Consider the following 21,059-nt stretch of genomic DNA (forward strand, 5'->3'; position numbering starts at 1 on the left):
CTGCTGGAAATATCACTTTGCCACGAAGAAAAATAATCCTAATCCTACTCCTAATGATCCAACTCCCCAAGACACTATTCAAATTGAAACCTGCCTGAAACAGTTCCGTTCTCCGTCACAGCGGGACTCACCTCCTCTTCCTCAAAATCACCCTCTCCAAACCTTCCAGAAATTTCTCACTTCCAGCCTTGCCTCTCAATCCTTCTTGAAAAACCTTAATCCTAGTCCCAACATCACCGCAGCTGAAGCCCAGGCTATCCATGATCTGAAGGCTGGCCTATCCATCGTCATTCTTCTGGCTGACAAGGGTTCCACGACCGTGGTACTTGATCGTCGGGAGTATGTGGCTGAGGGACTGCGTCAGCTTTCAAACAACACTACAAACAAGGTTTGCCCAGGTAATCCCATTCCTGATGTCCAGGCGGAGCTTCAAGGAATCCTCAGAACCTTAGGCTCCTACAAAACTTTTCACCTGACCCCATCAACCTCCTGACCCCACCGACACACCGCACCCATACCTTCTACGTTCTTCCTAAAATTCACAAACCCAAACATCCCGAGCACCCCATTGCAGCTGGTTACCAAACTCCCACAGAACGTCTCTCTGCCTACGTAGATCAATACCTTCAACCAATTACATGCAGTCTCCCATCGTTCATCAAAGACACCAACCACTTTCTCGAGCGCCTGGAATCCTTACCCAATCTGTTACAACCATCCTTGTAACCATTGATGCCACTTCCTTATACACAAATATTCTGCACGTCCAGGGCCTCGCTGAGATGGAGCACTTCCTTTCGCGCCGATCACCTGCCACCCTACCTAAAACCTCTTTCCTCATTACCTTACCCAGCTTCATCCTAACCCACAACTTCTTCACTTTTGAAGGCCAGACATACCAACAATTAAAGGGAACAGATATGGGTACCAGGATGGCCCCCTCGTACGCCAACCTATTTATGGGTCGCTTAGAGGAAGCCTTCTTGGTTACCCAAGCCTGCCAACACAAAGTTTGGTACAGATTTATTGATGACATCTTCATGATCTGGGCTCACAGTGAAGAGCTCCAGAATTTTCTCTCCAACCTCAACTCCTTTGGTTCCATCAGATTCACTTCGTCCTACTCCAAATCTCATGCCACCTTCCTCGACATTGACCTCCATCTGTCCAATGGCCAGCTTCACACATCTGTCTACATCAAACCCACTAACAGGCAACAGTACCTCCATTTTGACAGCTGCCACCCATTCCATATCAAACGGTCGCTTCCCTACAGCTTAGGTCTTTGTGGCAAACGAATCTGCTCCAGTCCTGAATCCCTGAACCATTACACCAACAACCTGAAAACAGCTTTCGCATCCTGCAACTACCCTCCCGACCTGGTACAAAATCAAATAACAAGAGCCACTTCCTCATCCCCTCAAACCTGGAACCTCCCACAGAAGAACCCCAAAAGTGCCCCACTTATGACAGGATACTTTCCGGGACTGGATCAGACTCTGAATGTGGCTCTCCAGCAGGGATACGACTTCCTCAAATCCTGCCTTGAAATGAGATCCATCCTTCATGAAATCCTCCCCAATCCACCAAGAGTGTCTTTCCACCTTCCACCTAACCTTCGTAACCTCTTGGTTCATCCCTAAGAAATCCCCAAACCACCTTCCCTACCCTCTGGCTCCTACCCTTGTAACCGCACCCCCCCCCCCCACCACGGTATAAGACCTGTCCCATGCACCCTCCCCTCCCACCACCACCTACTCCAGTCCTGTAACCTGAAAGGTGTACACAATCAAAGGCAGAGCCACGTGTGAAGTGTGAAAGCACCGACATGATTTACCAAATGACATGCCTACACTGTGAAGGCTTCTATGTGGGAATTACCAGCAACAAACTGTCCATTCGCATGAACGGACACTGGCAGACAGTGTTTGTTGGTAATGAGGATCACCCTGTGGCTATACATGCCTTGGTGCACGGCCAGCACATCTTGGCACAGTGTTACACCGTGCCCCCACGTGGGAAAAATATATCTAGAAACAAAGATGATGTAACCTTGAAATTTGTGTGTGTGTGTTTGTGTCCTTTTTATTGTCTCTATCAACATACCAATGCTTTCGTTTGATAAGTTACAGCTTCAAGATGATGTAACTTACCAAATGAAAGCGTTGGTATGTTGATAGACACACAAATAAACACAAACACACACACAAAATTCAAGCTTTCACAACCCAAGGTTGCTTCATCAGGAAAGAGGGAAGGAGAGGGAAAGACGAAAGGATGTGGGTTTTAAGGGAGAGGGTAAGGAGTCATTCCAATCCCGGGAGCGGAAAGACTTACCTTAGGGGGAAAAAAGGACAGGTATACACTCGCGTACACACACACACACACACACACACACACACACACACACACACATCCATCCGCACATATACAGACACAGGCAGACATTTGTAAAGGCAAAGAGTTTGGGTAGAGATGTCAGTCGAGCTGGAAGTACAGAGGCAAAGATGTTGTTGAATGACAGGTGAGGTATGAGCGGCGGCAACTTGAAATTAGCGGAGGTTGAGGCCTGGTGGGTAACGGGAAGAGAGGATATACTCTGGAGATGGGAACTTGCCCTTCAGTATATCTTCTCTTCCCGTTACCCACCAGGCCTCAACCTCTGCTAATTTCAAGTTGCCGCCGCTCATACCTCACCTGTCATTCAACAACATCTTTGCCTCTGTACTTCCGCCTTGACTGACATCTCTGCCCAAACTCTTTGCCTTTACAAATGTTTGCTTGTGTCTGTGTATGTGCGGATGGATGTGTGTGTGTGTGTGTGTGTGTGTGTGTGTGTGTGTGTGTGTGTGTGTGTGTGTGTTATTTTTATTTTTTGGTGGGGGGAGGGGGGCGTGTTCCACGAAAGCTGAGTATTCCATACTACAGCACAGTTATAATTGCATTTGTGCTTTGCATAATTTCGACAGTATTATCCTCATAAAAAACCTCAGAATTTATGAATGCCATATTTACATTTTGCAGTAAATTGCCATTTGCGAGTTACTGTTACTGTCATGTACACTGTAACTGTCATAAAGTGTTACATTTAGATTTCCCTTTCAACAGGAGATTACATTGTCTGCATTTATCATTAGTTTCCTCTATTGTAGTATGTGTTGACGATCATAACTTCATGGAGGGACAATGATCCAGGTACTTTAAGAGAATTTGCAAATTTTATTACAGAATTTTCTCTTATCCTAACAGAAATATCTTTGTTGGATGTACATCACTTTAGTTTTTAGAGGAAATTGGTATTCTTTGTACCACAACAGACTACAAAATTAAAAGACAAGCATTATACTTGGTTTGAAGTTATTTATTATTCTGTAACACATTACACCAGCCACAAAGCAGCACCACTGTGGATGTTATGCACAGAATGAGTTATTTGTTATCCCTCTGTGTGCTGACACGTGATCGGAAGCTGTAGTGTTTTGGAACGGCTGCTGATAAACATGTACCACAGATACCAAAGGTACTCCCAACACTAACCTCTCCTGTTGAGTTTGTTTCCTCTACAGAATTTAATACTGTGAATATAATAGAGGGAAACATTCCACAGGGGAAAAATATACAGAATTTAATACTGTCATTCACTTACTATGTGTGCTGTGTCAATGGTAGGTATAGTGGCTCTACAGAGAAATCGGGCTTTTACACTCATCCCTTAACCATCAACTTCAAGGTACTGTCCTCAAGTGAAACTGAAACCAAACTGTTGAGATATACTTCAACTGTCAGAAACCTACTGTATACCATGTTAAGGGAAGGCTAATTCAAAAGACTGAGTGTCTCTTAATCATTGTGAGTTCAAACGTAAGGTGGATAATGGGATCCTTAGGGAATGACAGCAATTAAAGGGAAGAATTATGTAATGCCTTCAGTGCGTATGTCTGGAGACCTCTTCCAACATCTTTAACAGGGTAGTCTGGCAGCTACTGGGTAACAGTGTGAAACCACACATATTGCCTTCCTCTATGGTGCAAGGTCATATTTCTATCATTCCATCGACTGTCAGAGATAACTGCGAACACCAACCTCCCTCACCGAGTTTTAACGGAACTCACAATCTGCAGCATTGTTCTCAGAATTGATTGAGGTCCCCTGGGTCAGAGGCTAGTGGAAGGTTTGAACTAGAGACTTCTAATGTTCTGTGACAAGCTAGGATCCTGCTATAGGGGCTGGGTACACCTACACATCAAATGATGCGACCCAGATTACTCCGATAGCTGACAGCGTGTGGAGTGCATTGAAGGGCTATTTAGATTAGGCAACTTTTGATCGGATCAGCTGTAGTGACCAGGAACTATTAGTGTAAAATCTGAAGAAATGCCACCTTCCCCCTCCCTTTTTTTACAGACAAAAGTATTAAAAACCAAGTGATCACTACCGTAGTATTTGCAACAACATGCCAGTGTTCGAAGTGTCCCTAAAAAGCAGTGAGCGCACATAATAAAAGTAAACTGAAATTTGTGGCAATCAGATTTTTGGGGTAAATCTGAACTTGTACTGAAATGATAGGCTAATGGGAAATGGAGGTGGTACATTTCTTACAGTTGACAAGAAAATTGAATCCACCGAGATAAAAATTGAAACAAAAGACAGAAGTGGCTGCTTTGGTAGTGCTAGTGTTAGTGCAATCCATTTCTTTCATTGACCACCCTTTGCTAGTCTACCACAGTACCATCGGTCAACAGAAATCTGTCTGTCTCCTCCTTTGGACTCCTCACAGTTGCACCACAGCCTGTCGATTCTCATTTTGTTGTCAGGTTGGAGCTTAATCTCAGCTGAAATTCTTGTTAGTTGTATCTTTCCAACTGCCTAATGAACTCACTCAGAATGAAGCAGACTAAAAGCTCGGTGGATGTGAAGTATCTTTCCATGTAAATAATATAACCTGTAAAACCTAGTTACAGAACGAACTGAAGGTAATGTACTTGCCAATTTCATCACAACTTACTCTCCAATATTTAAAATATCATAGCCTTCCAGCATTTTGTCACCTTTTTCCCCATACATACATAAATACAAAGTTAAGCCTTCACCATCACTTGATGTTTTATCAAGTACAGATAGATTTCCAGCAAAGTCATTGTTAATTGGATAGATAAAAAAAATCTACTCACCAAACGGCAGCAGAACACACACATAAAAGAAGGTTATAATTTAGGCAAACTTCGGAGCCAGTGGCTCCTTCATCAGGCAGAATGGTTGAAGGGGAAGGAAGATGGGTGAAGGAAAAGGACTGGAGAGGTCTAGGAAAAGGGGTAGGTTTCGAGAAAGTCACACAGTACTGCGGGTCAGGGGAGACTTACCATCCAGTCATGTCAGTCTCATTATGTTATGGTCATTACGTTAATTTCAAACACAGCACAAACAGCTGCTGTTTTGTATTGCCTCCAAAGTAAAAGTGTTTCTTTCTAACAGACTAAAGAAGCAGACATTTATTTCAAAACTTGAAAAATGCACTGCTTAGATGCCACATCGAGTCACTTTCAACCTGCGAAAACCAGTTGTGCTTGCAGTTAATGCATCAGTAATTGGACTAGGGATAGTTTTATCTCACAAGGTTGGAAAAACTGAATGCCCTACAACATTTATGTCAGAGACGTTGAACAAGCCCCGCAGTCAGCTGGAAAATGAAGCTTTAGCCATCAAACAATATGTCACCAAATACCTGCACTGTAGAAATTTCTCTCTCTTGACTGATCATAAGCCACTGGCTGCTCTTCTCATCCAATAAAAGATGTGCCTGATCGTACTGCACAGAAGCTACAATGATCATTACTACTTCGTTCCAACTAACAGTCTTTATCGCTCTAAAGCACAGCAAGTAAACATGGACACGCTGTCTCACTTACCTATGGGAAGTGTCCTGGAATTTGATTTAACAGAGGCTTCTTGTCTTCAAACTGATCAATTTCATTCACAAGCGCTGTAAGTTTCTCCCGTCGATTGTCAATGGATTGCACTAGCACTACCACAGCACCCACTTCTGTCTTTTGTTTCGAAGTTATGCCTCAAACAATTGTTTCAGACAATGGTCCGCAGTTTTCTTTGTTGGTGTTTCAGCAATTTTGTCTACAAAATGGAACTGAATATATATGTGCAATGCTGTCCTCTCCACAATTGAAAAGTGAAGCCAGGCGTTTTGTTCACACTTTTAAGACTCAACGTCCAAATTTCGTAGTTTACACTTGAGGGAAAACACGTTGCTTGTCGCTTCTGACCACCTATTGCACTATGCCCGCTCAGGATGCTTCCCGCAAGACTCTCACATTGTCACTGCCACCGCACTGCTGCAACCCTTCTAACCACTCAGTTTCCAATGGTAACTTCGCCATGTACCAAACTAAATTTTGTTCTCATGATTTTTGTAATCCTGCCAAAGATTTTGCCACTTACCTGCCATTCACGTAAAGGGATCGGCAACCCCTCAGACACTGAAGCATCACAGGTTTGGATACATACAAGGTGTTGGCTCCCTAAACTGTGTCGACGACGGCGACAGACAGCAGGACAGGGGGCACCAGAAGTCCTCCATGAAAGGGACCTATTTCCTCCACAGTGTCACACGTGCAGAACTGGATCTGCATGAATTCCTCCACGCTTTGATATATAGGGCGGTGCAAGCCGAAAAGTCGGCAGTTCACTCCACCAGAGCTCTGGGCCAATTCTCGCACAGGCTCTTAGCAGTCCATCAGTCATAACCCAGGCAGAGTCAACCGCAGTGAGAGACCTACAATTTTCTGGCTATATCCAAAAGATGTACCTGTCGGCCAATTACACCGACCGCTCAACCTCCATTGTTAGGGATTGTCACTGGCATAGTCTTCATGTCCCACTACGTTTATTAACTGTGTATTACTTGTGTATACCTGTTAAGTGTCTGAGAAGTTGTGTTACTTTTTTTCGAGAAGAGTTTTCCTTTGTTATTAAATCTCTCTACGTGATCGTAATAAACCCTCTTTCTTGCTTACCTGTGTCTTATAATTTCTTATTGAGCATCTCCCCATGGGAGATACAGCAGATTTTCATTTTGAAGAAATGCTGCCCTGTAATCCAAACTTCTGCCCCCACATAGCCTTTGCCAGTGTCTAATGTTCGGTGCACGGGCAGACCCCTACCGTGGAGGTCAACCACTGCTGTCTACATAGCCACTTCCACAGCATCTGTCATCAATCACAGTGACATCAGTCACCGACACAGAGCCTGTGTCAGTCATATAGCCTTTGGGGTCCTCGACAGTGCCAATGCTGCACCCCCCTGTGCCACTGTGGGGTTGGGTTGTTTGGGGGGAGGAGACCAAATAGCGAGGTCATCGCTCTTACCGGATTAGGGAAGGATGGGTAGGAAAAGTCGGTCGTGCCCTTTCAAAGGAACCATCCCGGCATTTGCCTGGAGCGATATGGGGAAATAATGGCAAACCTAAATCAGGATGGCCGGACGCAGGATTGAAATGTTGTCCTCATGAATGCGAGCACGGTGTGCTAACCACTGCACCGCCTCGCTCGGTCCTCCTCCTGATTTTTGACAATTGTTTATAAGACAAATGTTGGGACACAGATCGGTTGGTGTCAAATGCCACTGTGTCAGAGCCAACTTTTGTCAGCAGTGCCACAGACAGACCTCTCTCACACTACCATGTGCGTCCACACTATGTGATGACGATATGCAATTATGTGGGGGAGGACTGCACTATTGAAGGTGTCTTCATTAATCGTACGTGGGGTGCCACTCCCATCTTCGCACGACATAGACCTCCCACCAGCTTGCCACCCCTAGCCCCACTCTCTGTAGCGCTCGCTATCTCCAACGGGTGATGCCACGAATGCCATCAGAGGATGTCATATTTGCATTCCATTATTCCAAAAACAATGTTTTGAAGAAGCTGCATGCCAAGCTCTCCCCAGATCTCGTAACACTTACAGTGAGAATACACTGATACAGCACAACACTTAATCTCAACTGCTGGCCAGGAATTGTATCTTATAATTGCTAGCAAGTAAACCAGTTTGTACGACGAACAGTTCACAAATTGAACTATCACAGCACTACTGAAGGACTCGTGGCATTACCAAAGTTTTATATTTCTCACGTTTAACTTTCACATACTGTATTCAGGGTGTGTACGCAGGCAAGGACAAGAAAAAAACAAATAAATAAATAAATAAATTAGTATTTCCCTGTTAAAAATACACTTTCTCCCAGGTGAAAGTACATTTTTTTCCATTTTAAGTGACAATATTTTTTTCCTCGGAACGGGTAAAATTTATCAATCCTTTGAATGGTAAAGGTTTCATACACCAGCATAGAACTCCCCGGCACTTTAGGAAACAAAACCCAGCAGAAAACAACGTGTTTTGGAAAGATCTTTAATGCGCAGCAACACGTACACTGCATATTTTCATATTACACAGGTATAAATACCAATTCCACCAAATACAGCAAGGTAGCTTCCAAAGTTCCTCTGAAATCTATATACTGCGCTATGTGATACACTTCTGTCTACGAATCGTAGCTCATGTCGTGTGATCTCTCTGGCCAATGGCAGCAGATATGGAGAGCACAGGATGTGTAACGTAGTCAGCCAATGGCAACATCACTAAAACAATTAAAAATTCCTGGAATTCTAAAAAATTTATGGTTTTTTCCCAGATGAAACAATTCCAACATTTTTCCTGGGACCTGTACACCCACTGTAATCAAATGTGCTAATATTTTACTAATTTTGCAGATGTTTGATGTGTTAAGCTACCTCATAAACTACAGACACAACAAATTTAACTGTACAAAGATAACAGGACCTTCATTTTATTCACCGCTGTGTCAAGCAAATTACATATATTCATTTTTATCTAAAAGATAGGTGTCAACTGTTGGCCTCATCCATATGGCACTTACCTATTTTACATTCCAGTCTCTTCAGCAAAGGCTGAAACTGGGCTGCTGCAGCTGTAGTTATGCCAACAATGTCTGAATTCAAGAGTAGCTCATACTCTTCCACTGCTTTAAACTCCTCAAATTTCTTCGATTTCGAAATAACATCTGATGCTAATTGCTGTAATTCTTCCAACAGTCTACATTTCAGTGTTGAAACCCACTGCCTATATAGAGACCATCGAGCTACAGAGTCTGTGGCCCACAGATCTGACAAATTATGCAATGGGTCCAGTTTCTCATTCAACTTTTGATCTGCCAGCAGACTGTTCTGAAAATATTTCAACTTAACTGTAAGTCTTCTCAACTCTTCCTCATATTTCTGCACTGAATTGAAAACACCTTCTTCACTTGATTTTTTCCTTATATTTCTTATGGTCTCTCTTAACACATCAATAGCTTCTTGTGAGGCCTTGAAATCCAAAGCAAAATTTATAAACTCAATTGACTTTTTCAGATCCACTTCTAGGCCTATGTCGTCATCAGTTTCATCAGACAGTGTAATGTCATACGTTATGTTGTTGCTTCTGACACTGACAGTTTCTTCCAAGGAATCAATATAAGCTGGTGTTTCTGTCTCATTAGCTGAGGTAGTAGAGAGCCCTTCTTCCAGCCATTTAAGGAATAATGAATTGTCTACTTGATTAATATTGTTTTTGAATGAGTTAACATGTACTTCTGACATACACGACTCAAGTGATGTGATGGACAAAATACCACAATTGCTATCTATAGCATTTATATCACTCTCCAGTCTCTTAAATGAGGAAACAACAGCTGATAAACTATTTCTCAAGTGACAGAATACGTGATAGTTGGGACCACGTCTTTTAATCAATTTTTGTTTTTCTGTAAGGTTTAATTGGGTAACCTGTTCATTCATGGTTTTCCCTCCAATGCGAATTATATTTGGAGTAAACTTCAAGAAGCCTTCCATTAACTGATCAAGGGTACGATCTCGAAGACAAATAACCAGTATTGGTCCTTTCTTGGAGTTCCATGCTTGACTGTTCTCAAGAAATGTTTTCATTATTTTAAGACTTAAAAACTTTTTGCCGGTTCCAGGTGGTCCTTGAATGAGAACAAATTTCTCTGTCAGAGCTGTTCGAAATGCGCTGTATTGAGACTCATCTAGTTGAAGTTGAGATGCCTTTGGCCAAGATTCACCATCTGTGGCAACAACATCTTTTCCATCGATTTTCAGTAGTTTGGATCTCCCATTCTGTGCGTCCGACAGATATTCTGGAGGCATTCTCTGGTTCACAACATCGATAATATACTGTGGCATTGGAAATTCATTTACTTGCATTTTCTGCAAGGCCTTAAGTGTATGGAAATAAGGCTTAAAGTTTAACTTCAATTCTATCATCACATAAGGACGGCTATACATTTCATCATTTCTACTTTCTTCCATATCTATACAGCAAACAACTACGTATCCCTTTTTTAACATGAAATCATAATTACACATCACAGTTGCAAATAATACATCTTTAAAATTATTATTTGAGAAACAGAGAAGAGAATCACTCCGCAGCATTCCACAACTGGTCAGTTTAGCCTTTTCCATAAAATTATCAGGGTCAAAGCTCACTATATGGCCTATTTTACCTCCTACCATTGTCCAGCGTGTGAAGTACACTTTCCTGTACAGTCTCAAATTTCTAAATCTTGGAGTTTTGCCTTTCCAAGGTCTGTTAATGTTTTCACGTAGTGGCCTGATCAAATCTTCTTTCAGAAGCCTAAAATGGACATCTAAGTAATGCTCTACATTTGTATATGCTCCCTGCATTAAGATGCCTCGAAGGAATGGTTCTCGATTGCTCGTAAGCTCACTTGTTGTTGGGAGAACACACAGTTCTCTGAAGTTGGTTGCAGAAAGTTCCTCAGCTAGATTTATTTCTTTCTGCAGCCCTTTTCTCTCATTGTCTCCAGATAGTTTGATTTGGTTTTTCAAATCTACAAGGTTATTGAATATATCATCAGTGTAAGATGCTCCAAGATACTGAGCTGAAGCCTTAATGGCAGCATCAATTGTAGCCAACATCGCTAGCTCGCAACCGGTGTTTGGAATTAATTCCACTACAGTTGCATATAATTTTATTAAATTATAAATAAAAGTTCTTAGATGAAGTTTATCACTTTCATTTTGCTTTGGCGATAAACTAGACAGATAAAATGACAGCTGCTCATGAAAGCCCAGTGAACAGGTCTCGGAAAGAACTGCAACTTTCTTGTCAGATAAATTAGTCTTGCATATGTTGGCAAGCAATTTCACTACCAACACCAACCAATCTGGTTTCAAGTTGTCTTTCAGCAGCTCATAAAATCCCGAGTGTTTATTTGCAAGAACTACCACTGCCTCTTCAGGATCTCCATCTACAAACTCAAGCAACCGACGATAACCAATGAAATATCTGGGTTCGGCACACTTCTGCATCAAGTCACAATTACCTACTTTGTTTTCGTTGTAAAATCCCTTGTTCAAATAATTGCCACTTTGACCCTGTCTGGTGTCTCCCACTACCGTTCTTGAATTGTGGCTACCATTACTTGCTAGATTCTCTGTACTACTATACATATTGTTCTGTGACTGACTGCTCTCAGTAAGCTCTGAACTGAGATCATTCTGACATCCACGAGCATCTCGTTCTGTCATTTTGTGATTACCTCTTTCACCTTCCTTCCCACGATTATTATTACCTCTGTGGTCACCACTTCTGCTTCTGCCACCATCCTTGCGATCAATGTGGCCGTGGTTGTGGCCAGTTCCCCTATTGTCGTTTGCCCTGCCACAATTGTGAGCACTTCTTCCTCCGTTATCTTTACTACTTTCTGCATCAATTATTTCACAGTTCTCCTGTGTCTGGGAAGCCTCTTTACACTTTTGCTCTATAAGGGAACTAATACGTTGTTGCCATTCATGGTCAGAAATAACAGTCTTTGACACATCTGCACTTTGTTCTTTTACAAGGTCTTTTGACTGGATACCCTCATTCTGCTTGAGTATGTTGCCTGTCCCTGAAGAACGTGGCTGATTCACACTTATCTTGGTAGACTGTCCATTTTCTCCCACTAACTGTCCCTGAGATGAGCAGTTAAAATTTTCTTTTATAGATTTCTGGTAATCTTCCTTGTGTTTGTTGGCCATCACAGCAGTAGGGATTACACGTGCCATTGGAACTTCTGAGTGAAGTTCACTGAAAGTAGGTGCTGAAGGTGCAAAGTTTGCCGTCAATGATTTCCCTGTAACATTCTGAACTTTGGGAACTTGACTGTTTTGTGTTGAGCTTTGTGCTCCCACAAATTTAGCTGCAGGAAAAGGACGGGATAAAGTTTCATTGAACCTATCAGACGGACCTTTTGCAAGATGCTGACTGCTCTTTACAGGGATGTCACTAACTGCTTTAGTTGCAGCGTCTCTGTTAAATGATGACATTGGCTCTTGCTGGTTGTGGACATGATGCACTCTTGCTTCTTCTGCCAGTTCTAACTGCAGTCTCTGGTAAGGATGGTTTAAGTCTGGCTCAAAAGACTGAGTTTTACGAGCTACTGGTTTATTCAGTCCTGTTCCTGTTCTTCTATTAGATATTGTATCTGCAACACTACTCTGTGCATTGTAGACAGTATTTCCTGATGTTCTGTTTGAATCAACGTAATGAGCTGTGTGTGGAATAGCTGATCCAAATTGCCTACTGTTATTTACTTGTGTGCTACTGGAGACACTATATTGTGCAGTATGTCCACTATTTGAGCTGGGTCTTGTGTTGTTATTTCCCATTCTTGCAAACTGGTGCCAGAAATCTTAGCCAAACACCTGAAAAAGAAGGGAAAAAAATAATGCAAAGTTTAAAATGACAAACAGGGATTGTAGAAAATCATGAAGCTTATTTTATAACAGGCTGCAACCTGGTATAAAGAGCATAAAGGAATTGAGCATTTTTAAAAGAAACATGATAGAACATCTTGTCTCTGCAAGTTGACATAACGTGAAAACACTTGGGCAATTTTATAGAACAAAAATAAATTAAAATTGGGAATGGTGTTAAGACACTTCTTCAAGTAGAAACTAACTTCCTGAGCAAGGAAAAAAATAAGACCAACTGCAGTGCTGAAAATACAGAAGGGAATGGACTGACTAAGTGGAAAATTGTGTATTCTGATATTGTGCATTTTGTGTAAGTATGACTTAAACACAGCTTTTCAGTTCGTATAAATGTCTTAGTGCTGTTCTGCAGTAAGACATACACATATAACTTCATCTGCTTTTCTTACATCTGCAAAATTGTTATGTAAATTAATGCAGGCTATTAGTACTTATCATTATTACATATATATTTTTTTTCTTTCTCTTTTGATGTGCCTACGTTGTCTGGTTACTGTTGATTATCTATAATCAGTATTACTCACAAAATTTTGTTTTTCTGTATGATTGTTAAATTTGTAAGAAATTTTGTTTATTCTATATAAAACTTGAAATGTGATGATGTGTCTAATATCATTGTAAAATATTATCCCTGGACAAAAATAATTGAAACTAAAATTTTACAACACTGTAGTCGGGAAACTTGCGCTCTGGTTGTTACGTCTTAAATGCAAATTGAGGCTGTAATTCATAGGGTTAATAATAATAAGAGATTTAATCATAATTAACTTTCCCTGTTGGCACTCATGATTCTCTTTTTATTTATATGTTGCATGGTATGTTTCAGGAAATAATTCCAATTTTCAAGTGCGTATTCTGCGTGCTATGGCATAGGCATATGCCACTGAAGTTTGAGTGCTCAAAACTAATAGGCATTTGACTGTGTGAATCACAGCATTCTTTTAAGTAAATTACAATATTATGGTGTCACTGATAGTGCTGCAAAGTGGTTTCAGTCATACCATACTAATAGAAAACAAAGGTGTCATTACATAACACTTCAGCAGTAGGCAATCAGACATCATCTGACTGGGAAGAAATTACATGTGGTGTTCCCCCAGGTTCCATACTAGGTCCACTACTGTTTCTTGTGTATATTAATGACCTGTCATCTATTACATTACCAGATGCCAAGTTTGTCTTATTTGCAGATGATACAAACATTGCAATAAATAGTAAATCAAACATAAATTTAGAAAGGGCAGCTAATCAAATGTTTACTGGTGTTAATAAGTGGTTCACAGCCAATTCACTGCCATTAAAATTTGAAAAGACCCACTATATGCAGTTCAGAACTTCCAAGAGATTTCCTTCTGGCGTGTGTATAAAATATGATGACATGGAAACAGGAGAGGTTGAGAGGAAAAATTCTTGGGATCACAACTTGATAATAAATTCAGTTGGGAGCAACATACCAACGAACTGCTAAAGCGCCTAAACAAGTCTGTGTTTGCAATGCAAATGATGTCAGACATAGGAGATATAAATATAAACAAACTGGCATATTTTGCTTATTTTCACTCCATTATGTCATATGGTATCATATTTTGGGGTAACTCCACAGAGAAAAAATTTTTAGAGTACAGAAGCGTATAAGAGTAATGAGTAGTGTAAATCCAAGAACATCATGTCGAAACCTATTCAAAGAATTGGGCATATTAACCACAGCTTCTCAGTATATTTATTCCTTTATGAAGTTTGTTGTAAATAATACATCTTTTTTTCTAACTAACTGTTTAGTACACAGTATCAATACTAGGAATAAGGACAATATACATAAAGATTTAAAATCACTTACTCTTGCCCAGAAAGGAGTCCAGTATTCAGCAACGCATATTTTCAATAAGTTACCAACTCTTAAGAGTTTAGTTTCAGACAAGGCACAATTTAAACATAATTTAAAAGAATTTTTGGTGGCCAATTCCTTCTATTCCATCCACGAGTTTCTCAACAAGTGCAGTAGACCATTTTAATTAAAATTTATTATACTTTAATTTTTGACAATACTTGGTTGTAACACCCAAGTAACTACCTACTGTGTGAATCATGGATGTATGGAAAGCAGATGCAAGTCTTAAGTCTGTAAATAGTGGAAGTTTAATTTTAAATCTTGTACATAATCTGACAGTTCTTAACTGAGGATCACTGAAATTAATAATTTACTTTAATTTTTGACATTGCTTGGTTGTAATAGCCAAGAAACTAGCAAATGTCTCAATGGTGGATTTAATGAAAGCAGACTTAAGTATTAAACCTGTAAATATTAGAAGTTTAAATTTAATTCATATACATAATTTTACTGTTTATTTACTGAGGATCATTAAAATTAATTAAACTTAAGTTTTTCTAATTACATTTTTGTAATGTGTTTATCTGACATGTTCCACACCTAGGAGGATTCCGTCTTTTATGGGTCTATGGAATGAATAATTAATCTAATCTAATCTAATCACCCCTAGAAGCAGCAGCGGCTGCTGTGTAAGAGCACATGAGCACGTGAACACCAAAACTTTTGATACTTTTTGCAGGTTTACTGGCTATTTTTCTTTGAATGCTGTTAAACATAATTTACATGCTGTAATCTGAAATACATGTCACTTAAATCTACCATGCTTGCCACAGTGCTATCCCTCTAGACTCCACGAAACTTTGCATCAGAAGCATAAGCACACTGTTTCTTGTGTGCATTTTAAGGAACTTCTGCGCATGCACAACTGGCATGATATAATTCCCTTATGGCTCAAATACATGTGGATCAGATAAACAATATGTACGGGTTATGGCGTGCACAGCTAGGCCTTACCACTAAATCACAAGTCTACGTCAATCCCACTAGATGGTACCACACTCCATTCACTTGGCCACTGGCGTAAATCCCATTAGATGGTAGCACACTCGTCAAATATGCCAATTCACTCGAGAAATTGTGAAATTAAAGGGATTACGGAAGTGTCAGATTCCACCTGTCTGCTTTGACCCATGACATCATCAATATGCAAAATGGCTATTCTAAGCTTCTCCAATATGGCACCTATGACGCCACTACATACACACGGCAACAAACATGAAAATATGTATAAAGAAGACAGTAATCTCCATCCAAAAATTCAATCAAACTAACAGGACAACCGCGTGAAATTGGGGGTTTTAGAGTGAGGACAAGCTAAAAAAAAAACATGATCGTAAAAGATAAAATGACGAACAAAAAGAAAAGAGAAAAAAATTACAATCCGCTACATCAACAAAATCTGCAGAAATCGGATACGTCCCTTGACCTATATAGGCCTACCACAGGTGACGATACGAAAACACTAATACCTACAAATAAAACTACGAAAATTGAAATCAGATATTTCCCTTGACCTATATGGGTGATGACACCTAAACACCAACAGTTACAACTAGAACTACGAAAATTGGAATCGGTCATTTCCAGTGACCCTGACCACAACTATTCATACCAAAAAACCCAACACCTACAACTATGAAAAATAAAACCAAAACCAAAACATCAAAAATTCACAAATAAAACATCCCTACATAAATTAAAGCACATTCAGTGCACCATTTTTTGTGGGATTATGCCGGATTATGCCACATGGAGACATACTCTTCACAAAACTACAACTTGGAATCTTGAAGCAATAACCGCTAAACAATATTACTGGACACTGAAGAAGTTATTACAGGAATAAGAAATACAGCCATTAAAGAAATTTTGTCATCTTCAGAAGAACAAATTCAGAAGAAAAGAAAATCAGAAAATAAAGTAGCAGGTGTGAAGGAAGTTTGTGACGCCATAATAAGTCTTAAGAATGGAAGATTTTCATTCACAAAATCACCTTGTGACAGAATTGTTAGAGGTGAGCTCATTTTCGCTATTTTTGACAAATTTTCATGTGGGAGAACTTAACATTATTGCTGAAACGTACCCATGGTCATCGAAAGTGCAACTGAGAACAGAGCTAGAAGTATTCTAAAGCAGAAAAAGTTTTCAACGTGCAAGTGGTACTGTTGCAATGCTGCAGCATCTACTACACAACAACTGGAATCTAGACACATTTCCACAGTTAGTGAACTAATGAGGTTAATTGTAACAACACCTCATCCAACAGTTGAACCTGAACATTGTTTCTCAACAATGAAAAAGGATAAAAACCTTTCTTTGAAACACAATGACAGAGAACAGGCTTTTGGCACTGGCAATGCCTGCAACTAAGAAAAAGTTTGTGAATCATAATAAAGACTTCAATCATAGAGTCATCGAGACATCTGCATGATTGAAAAACAGCCGCATGGATTTTCTTTACAAACAGGCAATATCAGTAATGACGACATACAGTTTTCTCTATTTAATGTGTACCTACAATGCAGCATAGTATGTATTAACATTAACTTTTGTGTGGACTATACAGAAAGATATGACATTTCATTAGAAGAGATTATGCAGTTTTCCTGCTTCAGAAACTGAGACTTGGCGAATGATGGAAAGTAGCGAAAGCTTATATAAGGGGCGTTCAAAAAGAAATGAGCCGGAGGCATAATTACAGAAACCAGTACCTGTATGTTAGCAGTATTGACCCCGGTTATTGAGACACTTGTCCTACTGTGACACAAAGCAGTGAATGGCTGTCTCACAAAATTCCCGGGACTGCAATGTTAACCAGTTCTGCACATACATCTGGGCGTCATCGTCTGAGGTGAATCGTTTGCCCCTCAGAGCCTTTTTCAGGGGACCAAAAATGGCCCCCTTCTGATTCACTCCCTGCAGCACGGGACAACAAAAAATGTCCAGCATTACTAGCAAACCTTGACCACCCTTCGTCAAGCGATCAAATCAAAACAACCAGGCAATTTCACCCGTGAGGTCGTTCTGCTCCACGAAAATGCAAAGCCTTATACGGCGAACACAGTCGTGGCACTCCTGCAGAAATTCAAATGGAAGGTTGTCAGCAATCCTCTATACAGTCTGGACCACTTTCCTTGTGATTACGCCATTTTTGGTGAGAAGCCTCAAATTAAGTTTAAAAAGCAAAAGTAACAAAGAAATTCTATTCTTTATATGAGGGACCATTCGTTATCATAAGTATGTCTCATCCTAAGGCAGTTGTGACTACAAAAGCAATTTTTCAGAAGAAGAAAGGGATGTACAGTATTCAGGAGATGAAGTTGTTCGTACCCAAGTAAATCGAAGCTCAAGTTGATTTACAAACTTCAAAATGTACATAAAAGGAAATGTCAATTTAAACTTCTGAAGACATACTGGACATATGGATGGGTAACATATAAGCCTTTTTGTAGATGAAAAAGGTAAAAATAATGCATAGCTGACATTTTAGGAGATTATGAGACAAGCTCCGACATACGCTTACACATAGTGAGAGAGAGAATCTTGCACTTAATTTCTAATGTTTGTTGTTGGTAGGAGAATACTGTATGCATGTGCCCTGGCTAAGGGGTGGCAATAAGAGTGATACAGCATGATATACATGGGTGTGGAGGTGCAGGGTTAATCTTAACATGCGAGTTTCAGGATGATCAGTGAACTAATCTACTTTATTACCTTTAAAAGGGTTTAGCTCTGATGGAGGTGTTTTATGGTTTGTGTATAAGAGATGTATGGAAGTAACAGCTCAGACAGTGTGTTCACATTCTGGAAACCAGTGTATCATTTAGTACTTATGTAAGGAACTAGGAAGTATCCCTTATGACAAGAAACTCTGTTTTTTGGGATAACAACTCACATAGCCACTGCTGTTGGGACAATTTGTCAATGTATTACCAAAAGATGCAAAGAAGCATAAATTCTTCTCGAGTCTCTCTCCTATGTAAGCCATGTTCTAATGTAACAATGTCCTTTCTTAACGTAATGTTCAGAATTCAGGTAACTTTTCAGAACTAAAATTTGCATACAACTTTTTAGTTTCATGCTCTAGTACGATAAGTTCTCTAGGGGGTATATTTGCTTTATTATCTACATCTATGAAGTTTATATTTTCTACAGGGCAGCCACAGTAAGTGTAAGTTTGGTAGTGTAATATCACCAGCTGACTTACAGTCTATATGGTGAATATCAGATGCATTTATATAGTATTACTACTTTATATGAGTAAAAGGATAAGAAAAAAGTAGCAGCAAATTTACTCACACTCATTAGCCAAGATGTATGCCTATGGATAATTAGTGTGTGAGGCCCTCATGGTCTCCTGAAGTTTCTCACAGACAATTAGTCAGTCTACAATAACAAATAGCTGTCACATACTTGCAGGACACTGGACATTTGGATCAAGAACCCCTTAGCAGTTAATTGTAATAATTGACCTGGATCTTTTGACAAAGATGTCATTATTCTATACCATAATTTAACTAACTCAATCAGCAAGACATTACAGAGACATTGTTAAGGTGAACACTTTAATTATAGCTATAAAAAAGAGAATAATATTATGTTAATGTCACACTGAAAGAGGATTCTCTGATCTGTTTCTGTAAATAGACTGTCAATCTAGCAACAGAGGTGTCACGTATACACGAAAAAAGAAATGTATAAAGTATGCAACAGTTTATGTAATTTTATAAATATAGAATTACTTACACTCACTCATTCATAAGGGCAGCGGATAAAAGGATGCAGAAATTTTGAGACTTAAAATTCTGAAATATGCATGAATCACACAAAAATTTCTACTACTCCCTTGATAACATGTATGAGTGAGCAAACACGTAGAGTTGTAGCATTATTTCTGGTACTGATTTGTGTTATATGATGTTATTCTGAAAACTCATGTTTCACTTATGTATTAAAGATATTTATCTCTGTTTATTTTTGTGTCCACTCTGCTTGAGGTATTCGTTGGGTTACAGGTGACGCTGTGTGCAGCAGCCAGTGATATGACATCAGAGCAAGAGCAAGAGCAAGAGCAGAAAGACCTTGTTGCCAACCACAGCTCAAAGGAATATGCCCAACAGAACATTCCATGGATCCTAATGAACAATGCTAAAGAAGAAAATGTCGAACTTCATCATCATCATCATCATCATCATCATGTGTTCTGCCAAAAGGCAGGTCTTCACACGGTAGTTCTAAAAATGGCTCTGAGCACTATGGGACTTAACATCTTAGGTCATCAGTCACTTAGAACTACTTAAACCTAACTAACCTAAGGACATCACACACATCCATGCCTGAGGCAGGATTCGAACCTGCGACCGTAGCAGTCCCGCAGTTCTGGACTGAAGCACCTAGAACCGCACGCCCACCGCGGCCGGCCACGGTAGTTCTCCAGGCTGTCCGGTCTTCTGCCATCCTCTTCAGGTCTGCATAATTTCCTCTTGTTATGTGACTGAGTCTCAAAATAATGTAATTTGTTTATGAGAACTCCAGTCTGACAACTGAAGCAGAATGGGTAAACAACTGTTTTGTGTGATGTACTATGTTCAAGAACTATATGTGTGTACTGCAACATTGTCATGGTCACAGATGAAAACGTTATAACTTAAAAAAATTCGTGCAGCACCCCCGCACTACTTGCACACTGTCATGCCAGCTTATGTTTAAGTTACAAAATTTAAAAGCCATTTAACTTCCTTGCACTATGCCACTTCCCTCATTGTCGCCTATGATTGGCAACTGCTGGTAGGTAGATCTGCTCCCATACTGCTCTGGTTCGTTCGACAGCACACATCTCGAGTCTGTTTGTTTATTTACGTGGAAAGTCAGTGTCATGCCAGAATAATAGGCTTAGTCTTCAACTAAGTACATACATACTTTCTGAAGTAGCAGAATGTTCTTAAACAGTGTGATAGGAGTATCATTCTAGCATTCAGCAACTCCTTATTATTATTTATTTGTAACAGAGTAACACAGCATTGTTTGAAGTGATGGAATGTGAACTGCTGAGGTCCATATTACTGCACAACTGTCAATACTGCTAAGTATTTCAGTATAATGATGATAACTTTTTACTTTAGTCATAGAGTGTAAATATTGGGGTGAAATGGAAATTTATTTGTAGCTTCAAGAGATTTAAAAGTACTCTTGACTGTTTATATAAGCACTATCACTGAGTAATGACTGTTCTGCACAGCAGTACAAAGTATGATTAAAAATTTAAGCACAATACCGGTAGAAGAACATAACTCTCAGCAC

The 21,059-nt window shown here is 39.9% G+C and overlaps 1 protein-coding gene across 1 annotated transcript in view; it reads right to left on the minus strand.

Annotated features, from left to right (window-relative positions):
• LOC126263751 (NFX1-type zinc finger-containing protein 1-like) overlaps positions 1–21,059 on the minus strand; it is a 272,319-nt gene that overhangs the window by 218,781 nt on the left and 32,479 nt on the right. Inside the window, exon 2 of the mRNA XM_049960939.1 lies at positions 8,950–12,802. Coding sequence (XP_049816896.1) covers positions 8,950–12,766 — 3,817 coding nt within the window. The 5' untranslated portion in view covers positions 12,767–12,802. The remainder of the gene's footprint in view (positions 1–8,949; positions 12,803–21,059) is intronic.

The sequence above is a fragment of the Schistocerca nitens genome, chromosome 6 (assembly GCF_023898315.1).
Source record: "Schistocerca nitens isolate TAMUIC-IGC-003100 chromosome 6, iqSchNite1.1, whole genome shotgun sequence".
NCBI lineage: Eukaryota > Metazoa > Arthropoda > Insecta > Orthoptera > Acrididae > Schistocerca > Schistocerca nitens.